At 42.4% G+C, this 21,920-nt stretch overlaps 1 protein-coding gene across 1 annotated transcript; it reads right to left on the reverse strand.

The window, feature by feature from the left end:
* Positions 1-1,452: 1,452 nt before the first annotated feature.
* LOC144266717 (astacin-like metalloendopeptidase) lies at positions 1,453-17,478 on the reverse strand. The gene is made up of 11 exons (XM_077820201.1): positions 17,410-17,478; positions 17,213-17,237; positions 15,214-15,351; positions 13,271-13,388; positions 12,817-12,995; positions 9,244-9,325; positions 6,680-6,807; positions 6,288-6,403; positions 4,944-5,169; positions 2,843-2,961; positions 1,453-1,725 (listed from the first exon to the last, which is right to left on the reverse strand). Exons 1-11 carry the CDS (start codon positions 17,476-17,478, stop codon positions 1,453-1,455), a joined length of 1,473 nt encoding a protein of 490 aa, XP_077676327.1.
* Between the last annotated feature and the right edge of the window lie 4,442 nt (positions 17,479-21,920).

Below are 21,920 nucleotides of genomic sequence, written 5' to 3' on the forward strand. Positions count from 1 at the left end.
CTCCATCCATGCAAATCCAAAGAGGCAACCATGTGCAATATAGGGAGACTTTACAGCTCCTGGAAAGTCGACTCTTACCAGAGCTGAGAATGTGTGGTATCCACATAGTATTCCCAAGTTCCACTTCTCTGTACCCCATCCCATCATGGTACTACCAGTCTCGTAGTTCAGATTCCTACATCTATATTAGCAAAGAGCATTCATTTTGGTGTTGAAAATGAACCAGTGTCTGAAAAAATATATTGCAGGCAAATGGTAAAGAGCAAGGTGAATCACTGTCCTTCCAGGCACTCTTTTCTTTCTTCCTGGCACTGAGTTTTCCTTGAGTTTCCTTCATGACGTCATAACTGCAATTACAGAACATTTGCAACTCTAGCATCTGTCAATGCAAGGGCCATGTATATACAGCACTGAAGTATAGTGTGCTGCTGCTGTACAGTACCCTATGGAGATCCACGTTCAAGATCTGGTTCATTTCCTTAATGCTATGCCATCAGATGCCGAGAGCACTGTGGAGACAATGTACTTAGGTCCCTCTCCTCAAAGGTGGTAATTTCCTAATCCATTGAAATCAATGGGAGTTAGGCAATTAAATGTGTTTGAGGATCTGAGCTGTAATAGGCTGAAATCAGTGGGCTCCCTCTGACTTCAACAGGTTTTGGACTAGGACTTTAATCATTAGAGATGAGGAGCTTTAAATCACTCTGTGAGGACTCTTCTGGCCTATGCAAAATGGGTTCTGAATGTCCAACCCTCACAGAGCAAGGATGTCCAACACTAGGGAATCTTCTATGCTTCAAGAAGGTGTCAGAGTATACCAAGTGCATCTATCATTTTTAGAAACTATATTAGGGTAAAACTCTAAATGTCTCCTCAAATAAAGCGTGTTTTATACGTATGCAAACAGTCAAAGATGTGGGACTTGCAAAACTTAAAATCACCCATAATCTTAATGCTGTAGCCCTTAATCTCACATCCTTCTGCCCCACAATGTTTGTCATCATTCTTTCTTATGTCTCATCTCTAGGGACAGCTTTTCAATAGAGCTTGGTTTCCATTTAGAACCTAAAAGATGGCCATAGTTTCACAAGTTCTCAGCACACAGAAATGCCTACTGAGGCACTTAGGGTCAGATTTTCAATAGAGCTCAATACCTATCATGCTGAACTCTTAAAAATGTGGCCATTTATTTTTTGTGACAAAATGAGAGCTAACCTCTTTTGAATATATGCCCCAGTGATGGGCAGGTTATAACTACATGTTCGTATCTGAGAGGACTCTTAAACTGTTGGACCCAGATCCTCAAAAGTATTTAGTTGGGTGCCTAAATACCTTGAGGACCTGGGCCTAAGATCAAAGACATTGTCCTTTATTTGCGTATGATTCACAATGCACACTTTTACAGCAGTAAAATAATAACTTAGCCCCAAACAAACTAGTCTCACACTTTTATCAACATGAAAATTCACCAACCCTCCCTAAATTTTTGCAATTAGACTTACCAAAAGTGTAGTTCAGCATGAATCCAGGAAACACCCAAGAAACATCGCTGTGAAATTCTACCAGCACAAAGTTCTCAGAGGAGGTAAAGTCTGCAATCTGCATTGTCCCACAGTATGGGCCCACAGCTGGAGATGTGGGTCGGCTCCCATCATGAATAAGCAAATAGTCGTACTTACATTCATCAATGTCCTCCAGCTCAAAGGAGACCATTTTTAGAGAGATCTATAGAAAATACAACAAGAACACTTTGCTTGTATCCCTTTCCCTTGCCCGTTATCTTGTATATTTAGATTGTAATTTTGGGGGCGCCTGGACTGTTTGTACGGTGCCCCAGGAGACTGGTCCTGATCTTTTCTTTTTACATTCCAGTAACACTTAAGCGACAGCCAAGGAGTACTTGTGGCACCTTAGAGACTAACCAATTTATAAATTGGTTAGTCTCTAAGGTGCCACAAGTACTCCTTTTCTTTTTGCGAATACAGACTAACACGGCTGCTACTCTGAAACTGGAATGTAAGTTATTATTTATTATAGTATAAAATTGTTTGAACTCAAAAAACATTTGGTTTGGAGGGTGGATCATTTGGGTAATCTCCTGTCTTGTGGCAGGATTAATTTCACTCTCTTTGGCAGTAAGGCATCAGATACAATTTTGAATATCTCTCGGAGCAAATATTCAAAATACCAGTGTAGCATTTCAGCTTCTTGGCTCTCACCTAGGCTATGTCTACAGTACGAGCTAGGGGTACGATTCCCCTGCTCCCATACACATACTTTCACTTGCTATCAGCGAGTGTGAGTATAAATAGCAGTACCACAGGGGCAGCGGCGGTAGAGGCAAGGCTTAACTGTTCCAAATATGCACCCCTCCCCACCAAAACCAGTGAGTATGTACTCGGCATGGCTAAGCCAAGCCTCCACCACGCTATCTGTGCTACTGAAGCTACACTGCTCTTCATGTTCCCACTAGCTCAATGAGAGCTATTGCAAGTGTGTGTGTATGGGAGCAGGAGGAATCACATCGGTAGCTCATAGTGTAGACGTAACCCTAGAGATTATTTTGAGCTAAACCTACCACTTCTGAAGCAACATCACCATCAATTCACATTCAAAGCTAAAATGGCTTTCTTTAACTATAACACAATGCCTATGGCACCTATTGAAGTCTTTATTGTGAGGGCTTAGGTTGGATTTACATAGTGCATAGGGGTGAATTTCATTCTTTGAGTAGCTGATGTTGCTTCTTCGGATGTGCTACAACAACTGGTATTCTGCACTGCAAAGAGAAGCAATCAGACGGCATTGCTGGAGCCAGCAGAATAACCCTTCAACACCTTACCTTGCGATCTGCTGGAGCACTGATGATCCAGAAGCAGTCCTGGTTTTTGGGGTACCTGTTGGGGTAGTCTGGGGAGGTGATCACCCCACTTGTGCCCATCAAAGTGCTTCCACATTTCACTAAGAAGAAAAGAAACCACACAGATAATGTTGAAGAGCTTATTAACAGCTTGTGAGCAGGAAGAAAGAATCCAAAGGGACATCAATATGGGCCTATTCTAGAGCCAAGAGAAAATGTCTCCCACTCAAACATCTTGTTTCTATGGCCAGCATCCGTGCTTCCATTTGTATTGACAGAGCTTAGAACATAGTGTTGGTTCTCCTTTGGAGAAGAGGGAGAAACTTCAACTTAATGCTGCATAAAGGTGTGAACTTAAATAACTTTAATGTAGAAAAGGGAGGGTTTTCCCCTCACCAACCTCCCCTGGCACATTCCCAAGCCCATCCCCACTTTTTTCCAATTTTAGTTTCTTCAACCAGCAGGGAGCAGAATTGCAAACATGACACATTTCTACTTATAGAGCACCCTCCCCATTCAAGCACTGGCTGAATTCCTGGTGATTCTGAGACCAGGCTTGTGGTAGATAGACAGTAATGTGTTCTAGTAAACTAGTCCCAAAAAATGTGGCTGAAATAATTTCTTATATATTTGTATAGCCAGTAAAAAGGAAATGAGCTTTCAGGAGCACTTATTTGATATAGAGAGTTAATAATTTTCTACGCAGTGGCTGTGTAGCTCCAACTGAAAGAAAGTAGCTAAAGAGTCAGATCCTGGGTAAAATTTGCTTTTGAAAATTGTACTTAGTGTCATAATTCTACAGCAAGGGGGAGTGACAAAAATAGGAGGGAAGTGGGAGGGAACAAACTGCTGGCTACAGCAGTAATTAAAATAAGTTTTTTCCTTTTGTGAAAAGTCAAACAGTGAGATGTCCTCCATTTTTTCCCCATAAAAACCAAAGTTACATTTTGGAGTTGAAGTAATAATAAACAGTAATGATCTTACTTGTATTGGTGCCTTTCCTTCGATAGCACTTCACTAATGACAGAGAAACTATAGCAACCAAGTAGTTTATTCCCCCACTGCTCCCCCCCAAAATACAGTAACCTCTCAAGTAAAGCTCCTAAACACACAAACTTTGAAATCAGGAAGTGAAAAATTACCAGTGCCAATGGAAAGTACAGAAAAAGTTTAAGTAGGCAGTCTGTAATTACTTCCTCTGAAACTTTCCAAGACATTGGGGTTAGTATCCTGTCTGAGGTAAAGTGCCATGGGACCTTCAATAACCACTAAGTGGCCAGGACCTTGGTTTTACATCTTATTGGAAAGAATTCTCTACGGTTCCCTCTGGCATCACACTGTATCATTGGTTCAGCATTGACTAGGGGTCAGATGGCCACCTACTGAAGCACCAAAATCACTTGCTGCTGCACCTGGATGTTTCTTGGGGGGTGTCCCCCGTCCAAATACTAACAGGACCCTATTCTGCTTAGTTTGTATGGTAAGCCCAGACCTCACAAGGGGGTAAGTCCACAGATAAGATGACTTGCACCAATCTAGAAAATGATAGGCCTGAAACCTGTAGACCCAAGCCATCCCCTTCCCCCCCGCCCAAATTGTTAAAAATACCTTCTTTGGGGCCCCTACTTTCTACCTTGTCATTCATGAGATATAAAATTGCATAGATATCCAGATGGCTAGTGGAGTGTTCTGCAGCCACTTTTCACTCTGTGGCTAGCAGCTCCTACGGCTCACTTACTTTATTTAAACAAGTAGCTGTAAAGACCTCAACTAGCCCAAAAAGGCTTCCTCGGCCTCCAGAAGAATAGTGGGACCTGAGAGCTGTTGGTGTTAGGGCCAGGTAGGGTCCTATTTTTCATTTTTTTGTTTCTTCATTCCCAACTCCACAAGCTGCTGGTTTGAACAGTTCTTATGGATGGTGGAAGGGAAAAAATAGGGGAAAAAAAGGGTTTACCACTAACAATTCAAGTATAGAAAGACACATTTTGCAAAATTCCACAAAATGTTCAGTTTTGCACATGAATATTTGCTAAGCAAAAATTAGAAATGTCACCAAGTTCTGTAAATGAGGCACTGTCCGCACCCTGGCTATAGGAGGCTTGGAAACCTGTTGCTGCAGTAGTCTCATCGCTCACAAACTCCAGAAGCATCATGTTTCTAGAAGCCACCAATGATGGTAAGGACCCCATCCCACACAACTTGTCCAGTAAGACACTGGAATTCCTGCTGCTTCCATCATAAATTCTGATGTAGTCAGAGGTACAGTCTGGGGAAGGCTGAAGATCAAAAGCATCAAACTGAAGGAAAACCTGAAGAGGAACAAGAAAATTAAACACTTCAAATCCGCCCTGACTCCTCTTTTCCATCCTCATTTGACCCTGACCGACATCCCAGATCAGGGTGAGAATTTCAGTGTGAATCTGTTTGTCAAAGAGGATCTTGGCTGAAATCCTGAGCTCCTTATACTGTCCTCCCTTCTCAAGAGAGCTCTCCTCCTTTCCTTTCCCGTCATCAGGAGACTTACCTCCATTTCCCCCACATACACACACTTTTTACCCTTTCTTTACCACCCTCCTCTCTTCAGTTGTGCCTCTTCCATCTCTCTAGTCCCCCTCACGCACCTACCTTCAGTAATGACGCCACCACAGAGACCCTTCTGCTCCTTGCCTACCTTTCATTTGCTGCCAGCCTGCTCTCCCCAGCTCTTCACCTTGCCAGTGCTGCTTCAGTCCCCACTCTCATGTCCCCAGCCACTTCTCTACGCTACATGCCCATGTAGCTTCCTGGTTTGACAAGAACAGCAGGACCAAGTATAGAAAAAGAGAGAGTGAGGGACTGGACTCGCATGAGAGTCCCATCCAGATTCCACCTCCCAGCAGCCAGAGAGATTCCCCTCTCCCTGCACAGTTCCCCACAGTGGCCACAGGAAAACCCTGGAAAGCAGTAAATCTTCGCACCTAGAACCTGATTCAGAGCTAGATTCAGAGCTCATTTACACTGGTGTAAATCAGAGTAACTCCACTGACGTATATGAGAGCAGAATCAGACCCCCAAAGGGTTATGTTATTAACTAGTGCATTGGAAAGTGATATATTATCTCATAGATTTTAAGGTCAGAAGGGACCATTAGATCATCTAGTTTGACCACCAGTATATCAAAGGCCATTAAGGTTCACCCAGTTACTCAGGCACTGAGCCCAATAACTTGTGTTTGGCTAAAGCATGTCTTCCAGAAAGGCATCCTGTCTTGATATAAAAACATCAAGAGATGGTTTCCCTTGTAGTTTGTCCCAATGGTTAATCACCGGCACAGTTAAATAATATTTAATATATACTACTATTAAAATTATGACATACAATAGCAATCTGACAAATAATGCCATGTATTAACACCTATTCAAACCTCCTTTTTCCTAACAAAAATCACCTGATGCTGTGGGATGCGAATGAGCCATAGACAGTTGCTGTTGTCTGGATATGAGGATGGGTAATTGACAGACGAGAAGGTGTCATTAGGTTTATGCAGCACATTGCTACAGCAATCTGAAGAACAAAAGAAAACAGCTGTAAAGAAAATGAAAGATGCAGAGAAATCCTCTTCAAGGGAAAATCCAGTCACAGCTATCTCCATCCATTAACGGCTGTCAGATTTATAAAAGAGAAATTAATTGTCATGTTTACAAATGTGTCCATGCTCATCTATTAAAAGCATTAAATAACTAAGCAAAATAATGGGGCTAGTAAAATAAGCTTGAAGGAAATTAGCTGTCATAAAGGTTCTTAATTAAGATTACAGTACATAATATTTGGAGCACTTACTGCAGCTATAGAGCTTGTTGATTTTAGCCACGTCAAGATTACTCAGTCCCTCTCTTTGTCCGATGGGTACAGAGGGATCAGGAATCGGTACAATAGTTGCTTTCCCAGAGGTTTTAGAGAAGTCAAATCTGCAGAAGCAGGGGAAATCATGTGTCTCAGTCAAATCCCCCTTTAAGTGATGTATTATTGTGGAAAATATTCCAAATGCAAGTAACATTTGCCTAAGATTCTGAAGAGATTAAATAACTAGGAAAGGGCAAGCAAAAAGCTTTCACAGATATCTCAGGAAGAACACAGAGGCAACAGCTTTGTGTCAAGCAACACTGAAATGAGAAACAAGGGGAGAATGTATTGTTTGGGAGATGACTCCTTCCAAACCTTTCATTACAGAGTGAACTCTGTGTCCCAACCAGAATGCTCTAAAGAGCAAGGTTGCTGTCTGAGCTCCTGATTCTTTGAATATTTGAAACTGCTACTTGCGGTCTCTTGCCTCCAGCTAGACAAGATTTATTTATCTTAATTACTGGTTTGCTCTGGGAAAATGCTCAGAAATTTGCTGCCCATTAGTGCAAATGTGGGGCAAGGTGGCTGCCACAGGCTTCTGTGTTAAGGGCTAAATTGTAGAATTAAGCCATGAGCCAAGATAATACACAATTTTCACAAAGTACTACACAACATCCTGAGGATAAGAGGAATCCTCCTTGTCTTTCTAAGTACTGTTGCATAAGTGAATTAGTGATCTCTTTAATAGCCCAGCCCCGAGAACACTGGACAGACTTGGTAGTGCCAGACCTGGAGTTATAGCATATAAGGCCTCTACTATAAGGTGTCACAGTTCAGGGCAATAGCACCAGACATTCCAAATCCACAAAAAAACCGCAGAAATTGGGCTTGTTTTTGGCTTAATTGGCTTGTGAGTTGCTTGTTGGCTAGTTTTCGGCTTGTAGCTTGTTTGGCTTGTTGCTTCTTTTTTTTTTAATCGGTCCCCGGCAAGGGGGGGCAAGCAGGGGAAAGGGGCAAGCAGGGGAGAGAGTCAGGGGTGCACAGCAGGCCCACCACAGTCCCAGACAGCACGCCACGGGGATCTAATCACAACGAGTGTTGGGGTTTCTAGGGATATGCTTGTTTTGAAATAGGATTAGCTTGATTTTTGACTTATTGTGAAAGTCAGGGTGCTTATTTACCATGTGAAAGTTGGCAACTGTGAACAGTATCTGTATTCCCCCTCAGTGGTCCACCAAGGGCATCCACTCTTAGGCTTCCTGCTCCACAGCCGTTGTCTTCCCTTCTATCTCCCTTCTGACTAGGGTATTTCCAGCCTGCACAATTCCCTGTGCTGTGTATTTCCCAACACAGACTGGTTGCCTAATGACATCTGCTTGCTTTCTCTTCAGCGGCAGATAAGAGCTAGCAATTGCTATAGTTATAAGGAACCACACAGTACTTCCTAGGCAAGCCTGCTTTAATCTTATGATAAAAAGCACTACAGAAAAAAACATTAAAAACAATAAAAGAACCTACATGAATATGAATAAGTTTACCAGAGTTCATTCTAATACAGATTCTGGCAGGAGCAGACCTTTCTTCTCTAACTCAAGGGACTCCTTGTGGTTACCAGTTCATCACAGCTTCAGCTCAGAAGAAGCAAACAGTCATAGGTGGCCTAAGTAGGCCTCGTCCTTCCAACCCTACCCTTGGGACTGGGGCCCTGTGGGAACCAGAAGTGGTGATTGTTGGTTGGATCATGAAGCAGGCTGAGTCAGTCTAAACCCAGGCTAAAAGTCCTTTCTTTGTCTGTTGGAGGCTGGAGAATCCAGTTTGAACTAGTGTGTATAAATAAACCTCTCCAGGGAGTAGCTTCACAGGTTGGTTTTGGAGGGGAAAATTTGCATCCCCTAAACCCCAGCTATTTCCTAAGAAATCCACTTCACGTGCATTGTGCCAAAAAGTCCTTTGAAGTTCCACAAAATCCCATGATTGTCCATAAAGACTTGCATTTTTACATGAAATTGTCAGTCTGTCACATAAGGTACAAATGCAGTAAGAAGAAATGTTACTCCACTGTCTTTCTCTTCCAACCCTATCCCTCTTTACCTTTGTCAGGGCTAAATCAGACAGTAGGTATAGATTCTCTTAGTCATGAGTGTTCCTGCATTTCTAAGGTTATGTCTACACTTCAGGCTGGAGGTACAAACTCCAGCTTGAGGAGACGTATCCCATGTGATCAAGCTAGTGCACTAAAATTAGTGTAGTTGCGGCAGCGGAAGAGCTAGCCACCCAAGTACGTGTCTGGAGTCTCAGACAGGATTGTGCTCAGGGCAGATAGCCACTCTTGTAGCACATGTTGCCATGGCTATATTTCTTTTTTAGTACGCTAGCTCGATCGGAGCTAGCACAGGTACATCTCCTCAAGCTGGAATTTACACCTTCAGCTCAGAGTATAGACATACCTTAAGTGAATAGCAATAGCCATGCCCTAGAAAGAGTAATTCTGTCTCCTAAATTTGAATAGGATATTAGAGCCCTGCTTGCATCTATGAAAGGAAACCCAGACTCCAACTTACGTGCCATAGTGCATCACTGAGGAATAGTCGTAGGGAAGGCCCAGGTTATTGGAATTCACTTTCCCAAAGTTCCCCTGTTCCCCTGTAAGGTATGAGAGCAACATTTCAACCACCAAAACAGGATCAAGACCTGAAAAAAAATTATTAAAGTGATACTGCACTTCCCACAGAGCTGTTAGAATACTTAAAATATACTTATTCCCATTTGAGATTATCCTGAGTATGGGCCTGACACAAAGCCCACCTAAGCCCATATGAGTCTTTCCATCAGCTTCAGAGGGTTTTGGCTCCTGTCCTAAAAGCCAAGTAAGGACTTCAGAATTTGATCCACATGAACTATGGACCCAATTCCACCCTGTGATGGGGATGCACTTGTCTGTCTGTAGTAGGAGTTTCGAAGGTACGCTTCACTGGCATCTGAACATCAGTGACTTCAACAGGAACTGCACCTGTGCATCCAAGAGCAGAGTTTGTCCCCATACTTGTATCTATGATCTGAGAAGAAAACATGGCTGACTAGCTAGGCTGAGCACTGAGCAGATGTGTGTGGGGATGGCTGAGGTGCCACTTTACAAAACCTTGACCTTCCTCCTTGTGCAGCAGCAATGCACTTGGCTATTGCCAAAGGAGCCTTTTAACTGCAGAAGAAGGGAGAGGGTTTGCCCTGGAGTTGCACCAAAGTATACCTTAAGGGCCAAATGCTGAGATCTTTATTCAGCTTTTGCTCAGTCCTTACTCAGGCAAATTCCCATTGACTTCACTCCCAACCTGCCCATAGCCTATAGTCAACATAACGGCACAGGATAGGATCCTAGTGTAAATGTTCCTTCTATCTAAGATACTTATTACCCCCCACCTCCCTCGCTCATTTCTGTAATATCTGAGACCTTCACAATCTGTAATGTATTTATCCTTACCATAGCCCTGGGAGGTAGGAAAGTACTCTTATTCCCATTTTACACATGAGGAATTAAGGCATAGAAAGCCTAAGTGACTTGACAAGGTCACACAGGAAGTCTGAGGCAGAGCAGGGAGGTCTCCTAAATCCTAGGCTTAGTACCATAACCACTGGGCCATCCTTCCTTTCTCCTTCACCCTTTGACATGAGTATCTCTGTTATTGTTACTAGTGGCTGGCAAAGCAGGAACCATTTGGACAAGTCCCCTACATTGGATGCTTATCAGAAATTCATCCTAGCTATCTGAGTCTCTTGAGTCTGAGTCTGCAAAGCTGGGCCAAATTGCTTGTAGGAAAAAACAGTCTCCTCATTTAGCACTTTCACTCCCGGTCCAATCCAGGACTATGAAATGGGGGAGAGGGGAGGGCGGAATCCAAAAATTAACAACAGATGAAGGAGAAAAAGGTAACTGAACTTTTTCATAGCTCAAAAAACTGATTCGAGGTTTAGGGCAAGGTTTGGGTTGGTTCTTATCAGCATTGATTCCACCAGGCCACTGTATAGTTTCATAATAATTTCCATTTACTTTTTTATAGCGAAGAGGAGGGGAGTGAAAAGCTTCTGTAGTTTACTGTGATTTTTTTCCCCCTCTATGCTGTTCTCTTTTATTAACCAACAGATATGAAAGGGCCTCAGCATCAGTGGTTTATATAGAAATGTCAAAACCATGAAAGCAATAAATCCTTTGCCTTTCTCTAGCACCCTCCATCCGTGGATCTCAAAACACCTTTACACACATTAATTAATTCTCTTAATCAAGTCCTCTGTGAGTTAAGTTAGTACAATTCCATTTTACAGTTGGGATAACTGAGGCACAGAATAGCTACGGCCAAAATTTTATCTTAAATTGTAAAGTTTACCACGTTCCTTCATATGATATTGACTTCAGAGAGCTGCAGGTGTTCAGCACCTTTTAAAAATAAGGACACTTGTTCAGGTGCCTAAAGGTGGGTTTCAAAGCCTGACTGCAGGCACCCAAATGTTAATATTTTGTCCTAAGTGACTTGCTCAAGGTCACACAGGCAGTCAGTGGCAGAGCCAGGAATAAAACCCCGCTCTTGTCAAGAAAAGATCATCCTTCCTCTCATGATAAACTGCCCTGAGTCGCCCACCAACATTTACGTGAAAAACTAACAAAAAGAAATGGTAAAACAGATTATTTTTAGTTGACTGATGAGGCAAACAAATGTAAACAAGAACATATAATTTGGGAAGTCTTATGGACCGAGGGAAAAGAGTACCTAGGCGCCAGCTCACCAAAACATTTAAGCATGTGCTTATCCAGGAACATGCTTAAGTCTGTGTTCAGCAATGCATTTAAGCATGTGATTAAAGCACATGCTGAAGTAATTTGCTGAATTGGGGCCCCAGAACCTAAACACTATAAGCAAGAAGAAAGAGCTAAAACAGAAGTTCTGGCCTAAGAAGCAGAACAGTATCTTGTATTAAAAAAAGACTGAGAAAAATAAGCCAAGTTTCACATATCTAAGTGTACTGCAACAAAACCGCAGGCAATATGTTGTCAAAGCAAAGAAATGGGAAATCTTCCAAGGTGAACTGTGGGGTTAAAAGAAAAAAAAGAAAGAAAGAAAGAAAAACAAAAAAAGACAGCAATACTGAAACCCTGGGGAAAAATAGGAGGTGGGCGAGCTGGGAAATTGCAAAAGATCTCAGGGCATAATCCTGCACTGTTAAAGTCAATGGGAATTCTTTGACATCCATGGGAAAAGGAGAGGGCCTTCTTCAGAGCTCTTCTTCAGGGAAGGGTATGTGGCTCGAAAACGTCTCTCTCTCATTGTAAGGAGAGTGATCACTTTAGATAAGCTATTACCAGCAGGAGAGTGGGGTGGGGGGAGAGAAAACCTTTTGTAGTGATAATCACCCATTTTTTCATGGTTTGTGTATATAAAAATGTCTTCTGTATTTTCCACAGTATGCATCCGATGAAGTGAGCTGTAGCTCACGAAAGCTTATGTTCAAATAAATTGGTTAGTCTCTAAGGTGCCACAAGTACTCCTTTTCTTCTCTCTCATCAACAGAAGTTGGTCCAATAAAAGATATTACCTCACTCACCTTGTCTCTCTAATATCCTGGGACGGATATGACTACACCGACACTGCATACTAACACCTTCTTCGTCATTTTCATGATGCAAAGAAGAGTAAAAAAAAGTAATAACTATAAAGACCTGTGAAGCCACCTGCTTTAATCTCTCGCTGTCTCTGGGAAACTCCAGTGCTCACAGAACCCTATGGCATTACATAAATAGCAAATAATTATAATGTCTTGCGAGAGACAACCTCTGACATCTAAGCACAAGACAATGCAATTGAAATTTACTCAGGATAATGTGGGAATGGCTGAAAATTCATGGGCCTGTTTTAGGGCCTAGTGGAGCAAACATGATCATGTCCCACTCACAGGGAAAGGCGCATATATTTCAATGTGTCTGAGAAGGAAGAATCAAATTATACATTTGCTGAAGTAATTTGTCACTATTTGGTATTCTGTTCCCCAGTCCCATCCCTTGTTATGTAATGTTTGGTAAACATTTTAAAGATGTAAAGAATTAGAATAAGCACTATTGCTATCACCATCAATACCATACACCATACCTGCCATAATGTATTCCCACATGATCTTAACATAGTTGTCCCGGTCACTCCGAGCCTGTTCATGTAAAAAACCCAGAGCATGGTTCATTTCATGCTGAATTGCTCCTTTACTCATGCAGCCAGTTTTCATCAGGCTCACCTGCTGCATACCTCCAATCTTTCCAAAGTGAGACCAGCAGCTGCAAGGAACATGCAACCAATAACCAAAGATGTCATGTGCGACAAGCTATAGTCCCATAGCTGAAAAGCAACATCGTCAACCAAAACTATAAACAAAAAGAGAAAAATTGTATGAGCTCTGGCAACTCACTCTCTTAATCACAGGCTCCTGGAGTTTGCTACCTGCTGGGACTATTTAAATCCAGGTCAAGCAGGAAAGAAAGAAAAAAAACCTGAAGAATATGTTAGGAGATTATCCATGCTTCTAGTCACAATTAGGACTGATGGAACTGACCTCTTCCCAGGTACAACACTTATATAGTTGGTTTCTGTCGTGCGGTTTATAAACTGGACACATGTCAGGGTAGCGAACTCCTGCATGGCTTCAGCAATCCAAGTCCTCTCTGCCACAGCTAGGAAGAAAAGGGGGAATACGTAACAACGGTATTTTGATTATTATGTGGCAGTCCACTCCACTAAATCTCTGCACCTAGTTGTTATTTTCCTATCACAGAAGTCAAATTAGATAAGAGTGTGGAGGGTTAAGGGATCTTCAAAGTGATTAGGGTAGTAATAATAATTATACTTATCCCTTATGTACATTGCCTTGCATGATGGCAATGAAAGGTAGGTAGGTCAGTATTATTATCTCCATTAGACAGATGGAGAAACTAAAACAGAGAGGTTAAGGCCAAAACCATCTGGCTGGGGCTGTAAAGTTAGACAGCTGACTATATATAGGCACCTAATAAAAGCAGCTTGTTTATCACAGATATTGAACACCCCAGCTCCCACTGAAGTCACATGAAGCAGCAGGTGTTCAGCACTCCTGAAAATCAGAGCATCTTTATTCAGTGTCTAAATATGCCTTTAAGTGCTTGACTATATTTGAAACTTTTGGCTTAGGTCAGCCCCCTCAATTACAGCCCACTTTTCAAAATTTGTCCCACAACAATGTTGTGCCTCAGTTTCCCCATCTGTAACATTACAGTAAATAATCCTTACCTAGTCATAGGGATGTTATAAAACTGAATTAATTACTGGGCACAGTCATGCCTCTGCATCAGTGTACCCTAATGCCCTTGCCTCAAGAGGGAGTTCTGCAGGTCCAGGGATATGCAAGTAAGAAAGGGATGAGGAATGAGTGGGACCATTGTAGGAATAGGTGGACCCACATTGTCCACCTTCTCCCTCCCCTCAAATGGCACCACAGTGATTCCCAAGAAAAGTTAACCCAGACCCAGGCTGTGTTAAATGTCCATGCCTTTTCCCCTGAAAGTGAGAATAACTCTTTAAGAAGGGTCATAAATTCATAGACCTCACTAAGGTCAGAAGGGACCATTATGATCATCTAGTCTGACCTCCTGCACAACGCAGGCCACAGAATCTCACCCACCCACTCCTGCAATGAACCTCTCACCTATGTCTGAGCTATTGAAGTCCTCAAATCATGGTTAAAGCCTTCAAGGAGCAGAGAATCCTCCAGGAAGTGACCCGTGCCCCATGCTACAGAGGAAGGCGAAAAACCTCTAGGGCCTCTTCCAATCTGCCCTGGAGGAAAATTCCTTCCCGACCCCAAAGTGCTGCTCCAAAAGAATCAAGGGGTGTAAGGGGCACAGAGTTCATACAAAGACAGAGCTTCTATAAAGATCTTCCAGGTTAAGACACCTGTTCTGCAGCCTGTTCCACAAATCCACTGACTGACCCCCTGATCCACTGACCCCAGCAAAACAATTAGGAAGAAATCTCTCCAGGGAAATTTGCTTTGTCTTCTGTTCTTCTGCACCATTTCCCATGGGAGGGGACAATCAGGCTTTACTGTTGGTATGGCTCTTTTTGAGATCCTTCCATGAAAACTAGTATGTGAGGACAAAATATTTATTACTAAAAGTAATAATATATGAATACAAATATATTCACTGAAGTAACAGATTAGACACATTATTTGGTCCATAGCTGTTAAATGTCAGTAAATATAGACTAGCATATATGAATCCTTCGGTATTTATGTAACTAAATACTGTCAATTGACCACACCTTTAAATATCCATTTTACTAAATTATATACTGTTTTAGCCAAACTGTCCTAGGAACAGCTGATAGGACGGATAATAGTCATAAAGGCTGCCTTGGGTTAAAATCACTTTTGACACATGCACAGAGATACTGTAAAATAATCCTCATAATTTGGTGTTAAAATCCATGCTAATTTCACAGGTACATTTACAAGTGACTTACAAAACTCTGTAGAAACATTAACTGGGACGCTGACTAGCCCATCACGGGACTTGGGCCAGAAGCAGCTGCTGTCACAGTTTATGGCACTGCGTTTCCTTCTCAAGACAATGTCACCCTCATGCAGAATTGTATCACTCTCTAGGCAGATAAAGAGAATAAAGAACATACTAGACATGGGAGAGAAGGTGATTTTTCAAAGGCACAAATGGGAATTTGGCAGCCAACTCCCAATGACTTTCAGTGTGTGTTAGGCACCTAACTGCCCTTTGTGTCTTAGAAAATATCCCCTGAGTGAGAGGTTATTCCTAATAATCTACAAAAGAATTAGTAAATGTGTTTGTGTGGAAAATAGGCAGCAGGTTTAAAACAAACAAAAGGCAGTATTTTTTCACACAACGCACAATCAACCTGTGGAACTTCTTGCCAGAGGATGTTGTGAGGGCCAAGACTATAACAGGGTTAAAAAAAAGAACTAGATAGGTTCATGGAGGATAGGTCCATCAATGGCTATTGGCCAGGGTGGACAGGGATGGTGTCCCTAGCCGCTGTTTGCCAAAAGCTGGGAATGGACAACAGGGGATAGATCACTTGATGATTACCTATTCTCTTCATTCCCTCTGAAGCACTTGGCATTGGCTGCTGTCGGAAGACAGGATACTGGGCTAGATGGATCTTTGGTCTGACTCAGTATGGCCGTTCTTAATATAAACCATGACATGTCAGGCCTTCCTGACTTCCAGGGAAGAAAATATGATCACTTATAGGCCACTGCACTCTTTTAATCATGTGAATGACAGCGTATACATTTGCTAAAGGAGCTTTGGGATCCTTCAGCATGGAAGGAGCTTTAGAAATGTAAGGCATTGCTCTCCTTCACTGGGACTTGCAGAGTGAAAGAAGTCTTAACTGGCATCCAGAAAGGTCTGCTAAACTGTCCAAGAGACACTACTGTCTCTAAGGGGATTATTCAGTGTGTGCCCCAATTAGACTCCAGGTTAACTTGTGAAGTATCACATGACATCATAATATGCCCCCCAGTTCTGACTTCCAAATCTCCACTGCTATTCCTAACCTGTGTTTCTCATGGAGAATAACTATTGATTAATGCACCAAATAAATGTGTAATTTTGTGCGTGCGGACAAAGAAGTGACGATGTCACACAGGAAAGAAGTGAAAGATAAAAAAGGATAGCACAGGTGAATGAGTGACCCCCAAGTGTGGAGAGTGGCTGGAGGAGAAGGTAGGCACAAAAGACTAAATTCAGCTTTGGCACAAGCAGACACATCTACCGCTGATATTGAAGGGAGCTGAGTTTGCTGACAGCAAGACTGAATCTGGCCCAGTGTCAGATAGCCAGGATTGGGATCACTGATATAAAAATGTTGAAGAGATTCTGCTCTCTTCTTATACCGGTCATATTCATTGGCAAAATAGCACCCCTTGAGGTAATGATTGTTACCCTGTATGGTTTCCTTATCATACCAACATAAATCATCAAGTTAATGTGCGTTTCAAAGAGATAATTGGATTTGTTTTCCGGGGCCCACCATTAGGTACTGACACAGGGATTATTTTTGAAGTGATAAAAAAAATATGGCCAAAATTTTCAAGCCCGAGTCCCTAAAATTGCACTGAAATTATAGTCGTAGCCTAACCTGCAGAGGTCCTGAGCAACTCCAACTCCCATTGAAGTCGACGGGATCTGCAGGTGTGATTCATCACCTTGGAAAATCTCCATAACCACTTATATTTAGGAACCTAAATATGGATTTAGAAGGCATCCAGGTCTGAAAATTTCAGCCCATGTGCCCTATTCTCCCAGTTGCAGCACTATAAATCAGGAGGTAGCTCTTTTGAAGTGATAGGAGTTATGCTAGTATAAGCCTTGTGTAACAGTGTGGAAAATCAGGCCTGATGTACTTGAAAATATGGAATAAAAAGGACAACCTTATCCGTAAGAACCCTGAGTATCTATAGAATAGTTAAAATCAAACTCACCCACATCCTTATTTCTTGTGGCTACCTGCAAAAGGAAAGGAAATCTTTTAGTATGCACACGTCATCAAAATAAAACTGTCATTAGGTAGAATCACAACAAACTCTGTGCTATGCTGAAATATTATAACTTATTTTCAGACAGACAGTTCGATCAGCAGGGATGCAAAATCTAAACTGCCATGGCAGCATGAACACACCTGGACAGGTTTACCTAGTGCAAAGCTATAGAAAAATGCTAAAAGGGCTGACAGTGGAATAAGATTCATCCTCAAATTTCTGAGCAAGTCCTCTGTGTTCTGGAACTCCGTTCCCCAAAGCCCCAGCTAGTTTACTTGATGTTTTTATAAGAAAGCTGCTGCTTTTAATAAGTGGACCAAACTTAGATAATATGATGTATTTTCACAGAATAAACAAGCTGCAGGAATTCCCAGCAGAGTTGCAAGCTTCCATTTCATACTTATTTTCATACTTATATTTAGAAAATAGAGGAAGTGCAGAAATATGAAAGAAAAGCAAATAATCTTTAGATGACTCAAGTTTAACTCTGTGAGGATCCCATGAGCTGCCACAGCATTCCCTCACCCCCAGTACAGGGTCTGGGAATCTGAGAAGTGAGGGGCAGGGAGTGGGTGGGTTTGCCTTAGGAGAGATGGGCATTTCTCCCTCCCCCATGAAAACACAATTGGAGCCATGCCGTCAGGGAGTTGGGACAGAACCACAGGGAGTCCAGAGCCTCTGCACAAATAGCCCAATACCCCAGAAGATCCTCAAGATCTTCTAGTTTTGTGGGCCAGACCCCTGGTTTCTTCTGCATGGGGGCAATCTCCATCTCGGATTGTCCTTCAGAGAAAAATTGGAGAATCTCATATTGTTTCCCTTCCCGTTGGCAGGTTATTTCCAGGTAGGGGAATGATCTGGCTCTGCCAGGCAAACTCCCATTGCAGTGAGATCAAATCCGATTACTTTTCTATTTGTGAATTTGCAGGAGCTGTTTGACATCATGCTTTTAAACTTACTAAAACCTCATTAACCCTATTCGCATATTCCTGTGACGTTTAGGGTTACCTATGCTGTGGCATTTTCCATACAGCACATAATACAACGCTGAGGGGCAGACACAAAGAAGCCATAGCAGTAGACAGCTACTTGGATGGAAGAGCTCCTCAGTTTGCTACTATAGTAGTTGGTGAGCCTCCCAAGAGGCTGAAAAGCCCAGGGCCACCCTCCACGCTAGCTGCTGCAGATCAAACTCAGAAACCACATTTCCGCAGCTGCACATCACAAAATGACTGGGGGAGCCAGAAGCAAAAATTATTAAATGCCCAAAACATATGAAACAAAAGAACAGACCACCATGTAGAGTGTGAATATGAGTCACTCATCTGAGTACTTGTGGCACCTTAGAGACTAACAAGTACTCCTTTTGTTTTTGCGAATACAGACTAACACGGCTGCTACTTTGAAACCACTCATCTGAGTGTTCATCAAGGAGGTCTGAAAGGGACATCTGATGTTCTGCCATGGAGTTTTCCATTGTCATTCTGTGGAATGCAATACATAAACCTTTATTGACTCCAGTTGCAGACCATGGGTCAGATTCACCCCTGAAGTCAAGGGAGTTACATCATGAGTTAACTCAATTTGTGGATTGCTACAAATAATCACATACAACTCCAGGCTAATCAGTGACCCAAAGTCTGGTGTCAACTGCTAGTATACTACAGCATGGATCTCTCAGAAGTGAATTTCTTTTTGGTACCATCTGTTTGTATGGAGCAATCTGCTCTAATATTCTGGTATAATAATTTTAAGGGCTGGGTTTCATTACATGCCCAAGCAATGTAACTACACCACTGAGGTTTACATTCTCTTTCCTTCCCTCCCTCTCTTTTCTCTCATCTCTATTGCTCCATGACTCTCTATTTTTAGCCACATAGTCCTTGATCTGACATAAGTATTATCGTTGTTCCTTCTTAGTAACTGACATGTTGTTAATAATGTTTCTGTATTATCTAAAATATTGGAATTTTATTTGTCCTTATAAAACTGGAATTAGTGTGTTTCCTCTCCTATTTAGACCTGTTCTTCTGTGAGCAGGGAGCCTGTAGGACCTAACAAACTACTCATTCTGGAAGGGAAAGCTAGAGCCTACACCTGTTCACAACCCTGAGAGAAATAGCTAGGCTTTAGGCTTTGTCTACACAAAGGATTTCCAGACAGGCTCCTGATCAGGACCCTGTGTAGACCCACCACTCTCTTCAGCCTCCCCATTGTCCATCTTGAGTCTTGAGCTGGTCATTGCAGGCAATCAACATAGGGTTAGCTCCCCTAGGAGTTCCCCTTGTGGGTTAGTTACACCAGGAATTTGGAGTCTAAGTTCCTGGAATAAGCATTAGGGAAGTTCCCCCAGCCAAACATCACAATAACCAACTACAGGAAAAAGTATCACCAAGCAACTCATATGAAATCCCAACAAAATTAATCACAGTTTTATCATTTCCTCCTTATCGCTATCAAGTCAGGTCCCAAAGTTCTTATTACGCCAAGTTTGAAGCAGGAGCATAGGGCCCCCTTATTGGTCAGGCAATAAGAAGACAGACTGAGGGAACTAGGATTATTTAGTCTACAGACGAGAAGAGTAGGGGGAGGATTTGATAGCTGCTTTCAGCTACCTGAAAGGGAGTTCCAAAGTGGCTGGAGCTCAGCTGTTCTTGGTGGTACCAGATGACAGAACAAGAAGCAATGGTCTCAAGTTGCAGTCAGGGAGGGCTAGGTTGGATATTAGGAAAAACTATTTCACTAGGAGGATGGTGAAGCACTGGAATGCGTTACCGAGGGAGGTGGTAGAATCTCCTTCCTGAGAGGTTTTTAAGGCCCAGCTTGACAAAGCCTTGGCTGGGACGATTTAGTTGGTGGTGTTGTTATACCAATAAAATAAAAACCAGCAGGATCTTATTAGAAAGGGAAAAGGCAAAATGCCAAATGTATTGTGAATACAGAAAGAATCATAGTAAGCAGTTAGTTATAGCTATAACATTCCATTCAATTTCATATATATTCACACATTCATTCATACACACGCACACAGGTTCTGCAAGGTTGTTATCATAGTTACCAGCCTTAGAGTTGCTCATGCCAAGCCACTGGCCAGGTGGCCTGGACATGAGGAGGGAGCAGGGCCTTGTCAGATTCTCATCTGATGCTCCTGGAAGTTGGTTTGCAGAATCAGATCCCAAAGTTCTCACTTTCTAGAGTCCATTTTTATAGGAATTTCTTCCTATGCCAGTCTATGGGAATTGCTTCATCATGCTGCTGCTGAATCAATCAGCAGACGGCACATTCCTGATGGCTCCGTGCTGCCAGATGTTATCTTGTTCTTTGGTTCTCCCATTCTTGAGGCTGTTGGGTGGATTCCACCCTGCCCTCTGGGGGTCCTCTGGTTATTTCCACTTGACGCCTTCTTCAGCCAATGGACTCTGGATTCTCTTAGGCTGGCCCCTCCCTGATCATTCAGTTATTATTCACACCAAGCATCCATCCACATACATCCTCTATCTCTATTTTAATCACAATTGTTAACAAAGCGAGATGAATACAACAAAAGGGCAGGGAGTCTCTGGGTGCTGTTTCTGTTGTTACAGATTATTGCTTTGAGTCTCTCTGTGTGTGAGTAGTTGTTGTTACAAAGAATTGCTTTGAGAACAGACTCTGTCTTAGAATGTAGTAACACAATTAGCAGCTTGCAAGTTTCACATAGAGAGGGAGAGAAACAGTACCAAAAACCAAGAGACCTCTTAATTAGTAATTCCCCATAGTTAAAATTCCAGGGTATCAAACTCATTTGTGATTTTAATACAGAACTTCTTTAATATGATCCAACATAATCCCCCTTTTGACACTAAGATTTATAATCGTCAGTGTCACTTTCTGTGTAGCCCATTCAAGAGAAGGTACTGTGAGGCAATTTGAGTTTGTGATTCCAATTCATCCCACATACATGATCCTAGTGATGTATCTTTACTACAAGGTTCTGGGGCAACAGGCAAGGTGAGGCGCACCCACTTTTGAGGAGTCCATTCAGTACAACTTCTAGTGTCCAATAGCTTCCCTCCCTCCCCAGCCCACTGGCTTGAGGTTCAGGGTAGCCAGAAGGATCCTGTCGAGGACTCAAATCCCAGACAGCACGGTTCATTGTCTGACTGGAGACAGACAGGAACACCAGCAAGGTCCAAACACAAAGCTCTTTATTGAAGAGTGCACACAAGAATAGAGAACAGCCCGTCTCCAAAGAGAACCAGCAGCCTCTAAGTAAAACTAATAGGTTTTTATAGACAGTTCGGTCACGTCACAGATTTATTCATAAAGGAGCCCACCCCTCCCCTATGTTTGTTAAAATCCTCTTTCTCTATTATGCATGCACTTCTACCCCCTTATTGTAGATAACTTTTAGCAAATCACAGTCCTTCGCTAACTTTCTTATCGGTATGGGTGTTAACCAGGAGACAAGGAGTTAAGAACAGGCATAACACAAAAACAAGGAGTGGAAATCAGCGCCTCCGTATCTCAACAAGACAGTTCCCAGAACATCTGGTACAGGAATGCAGGCCTCCCCTTTTTTCTTATTCCCTGCAACTTAAACAAGTATTCTTTCATTCTACTTATCTTGTTCAGGGACTTTCCCAGCAGCCTTTATTGGCCTGACTTTGGT

The sequence above is a fragment of the Eretmochelys imbricata genome, chromosome 6, assembly GCF_965152235.1.
Source record: "Eretmochelys imbricata isolate rEreImb1 chromosome 6, rEreImb1.hap1, whole genome shotgun sequence".
Lineage (NCBI taxonomy): Eukaryota > Metazoa > Chordata > Testudines > Cheloniidae > Eretmochelys > Eretmochelys imbricata.

Excerpts from the sequence above, each read along its gene's own strand:
- LOC144266717 (XM_077820201.1), bottom strand. The coding sequence starts at position 17,478 with ATGAATCTTATTCCACTGTCAGCCCTTTTAGCATTTTTCTATAGCTTT. Across the intron at positions 15,352-17,212 it reads CACAAGAAATAAGGATGTGG|AGAGTGATACAATTCTGCAT; the intron begins GTGAGTTTGATT and ends TTATCTGCCTAG. Across the intron at positions 12,996-13,270 it reads AGTGTTGTACCTGGGAAGAG|CTGCTGGTCTCACTTTGGAA; the intron begins GTCAGTTCCATC and ends TGTTCCTTGCAG.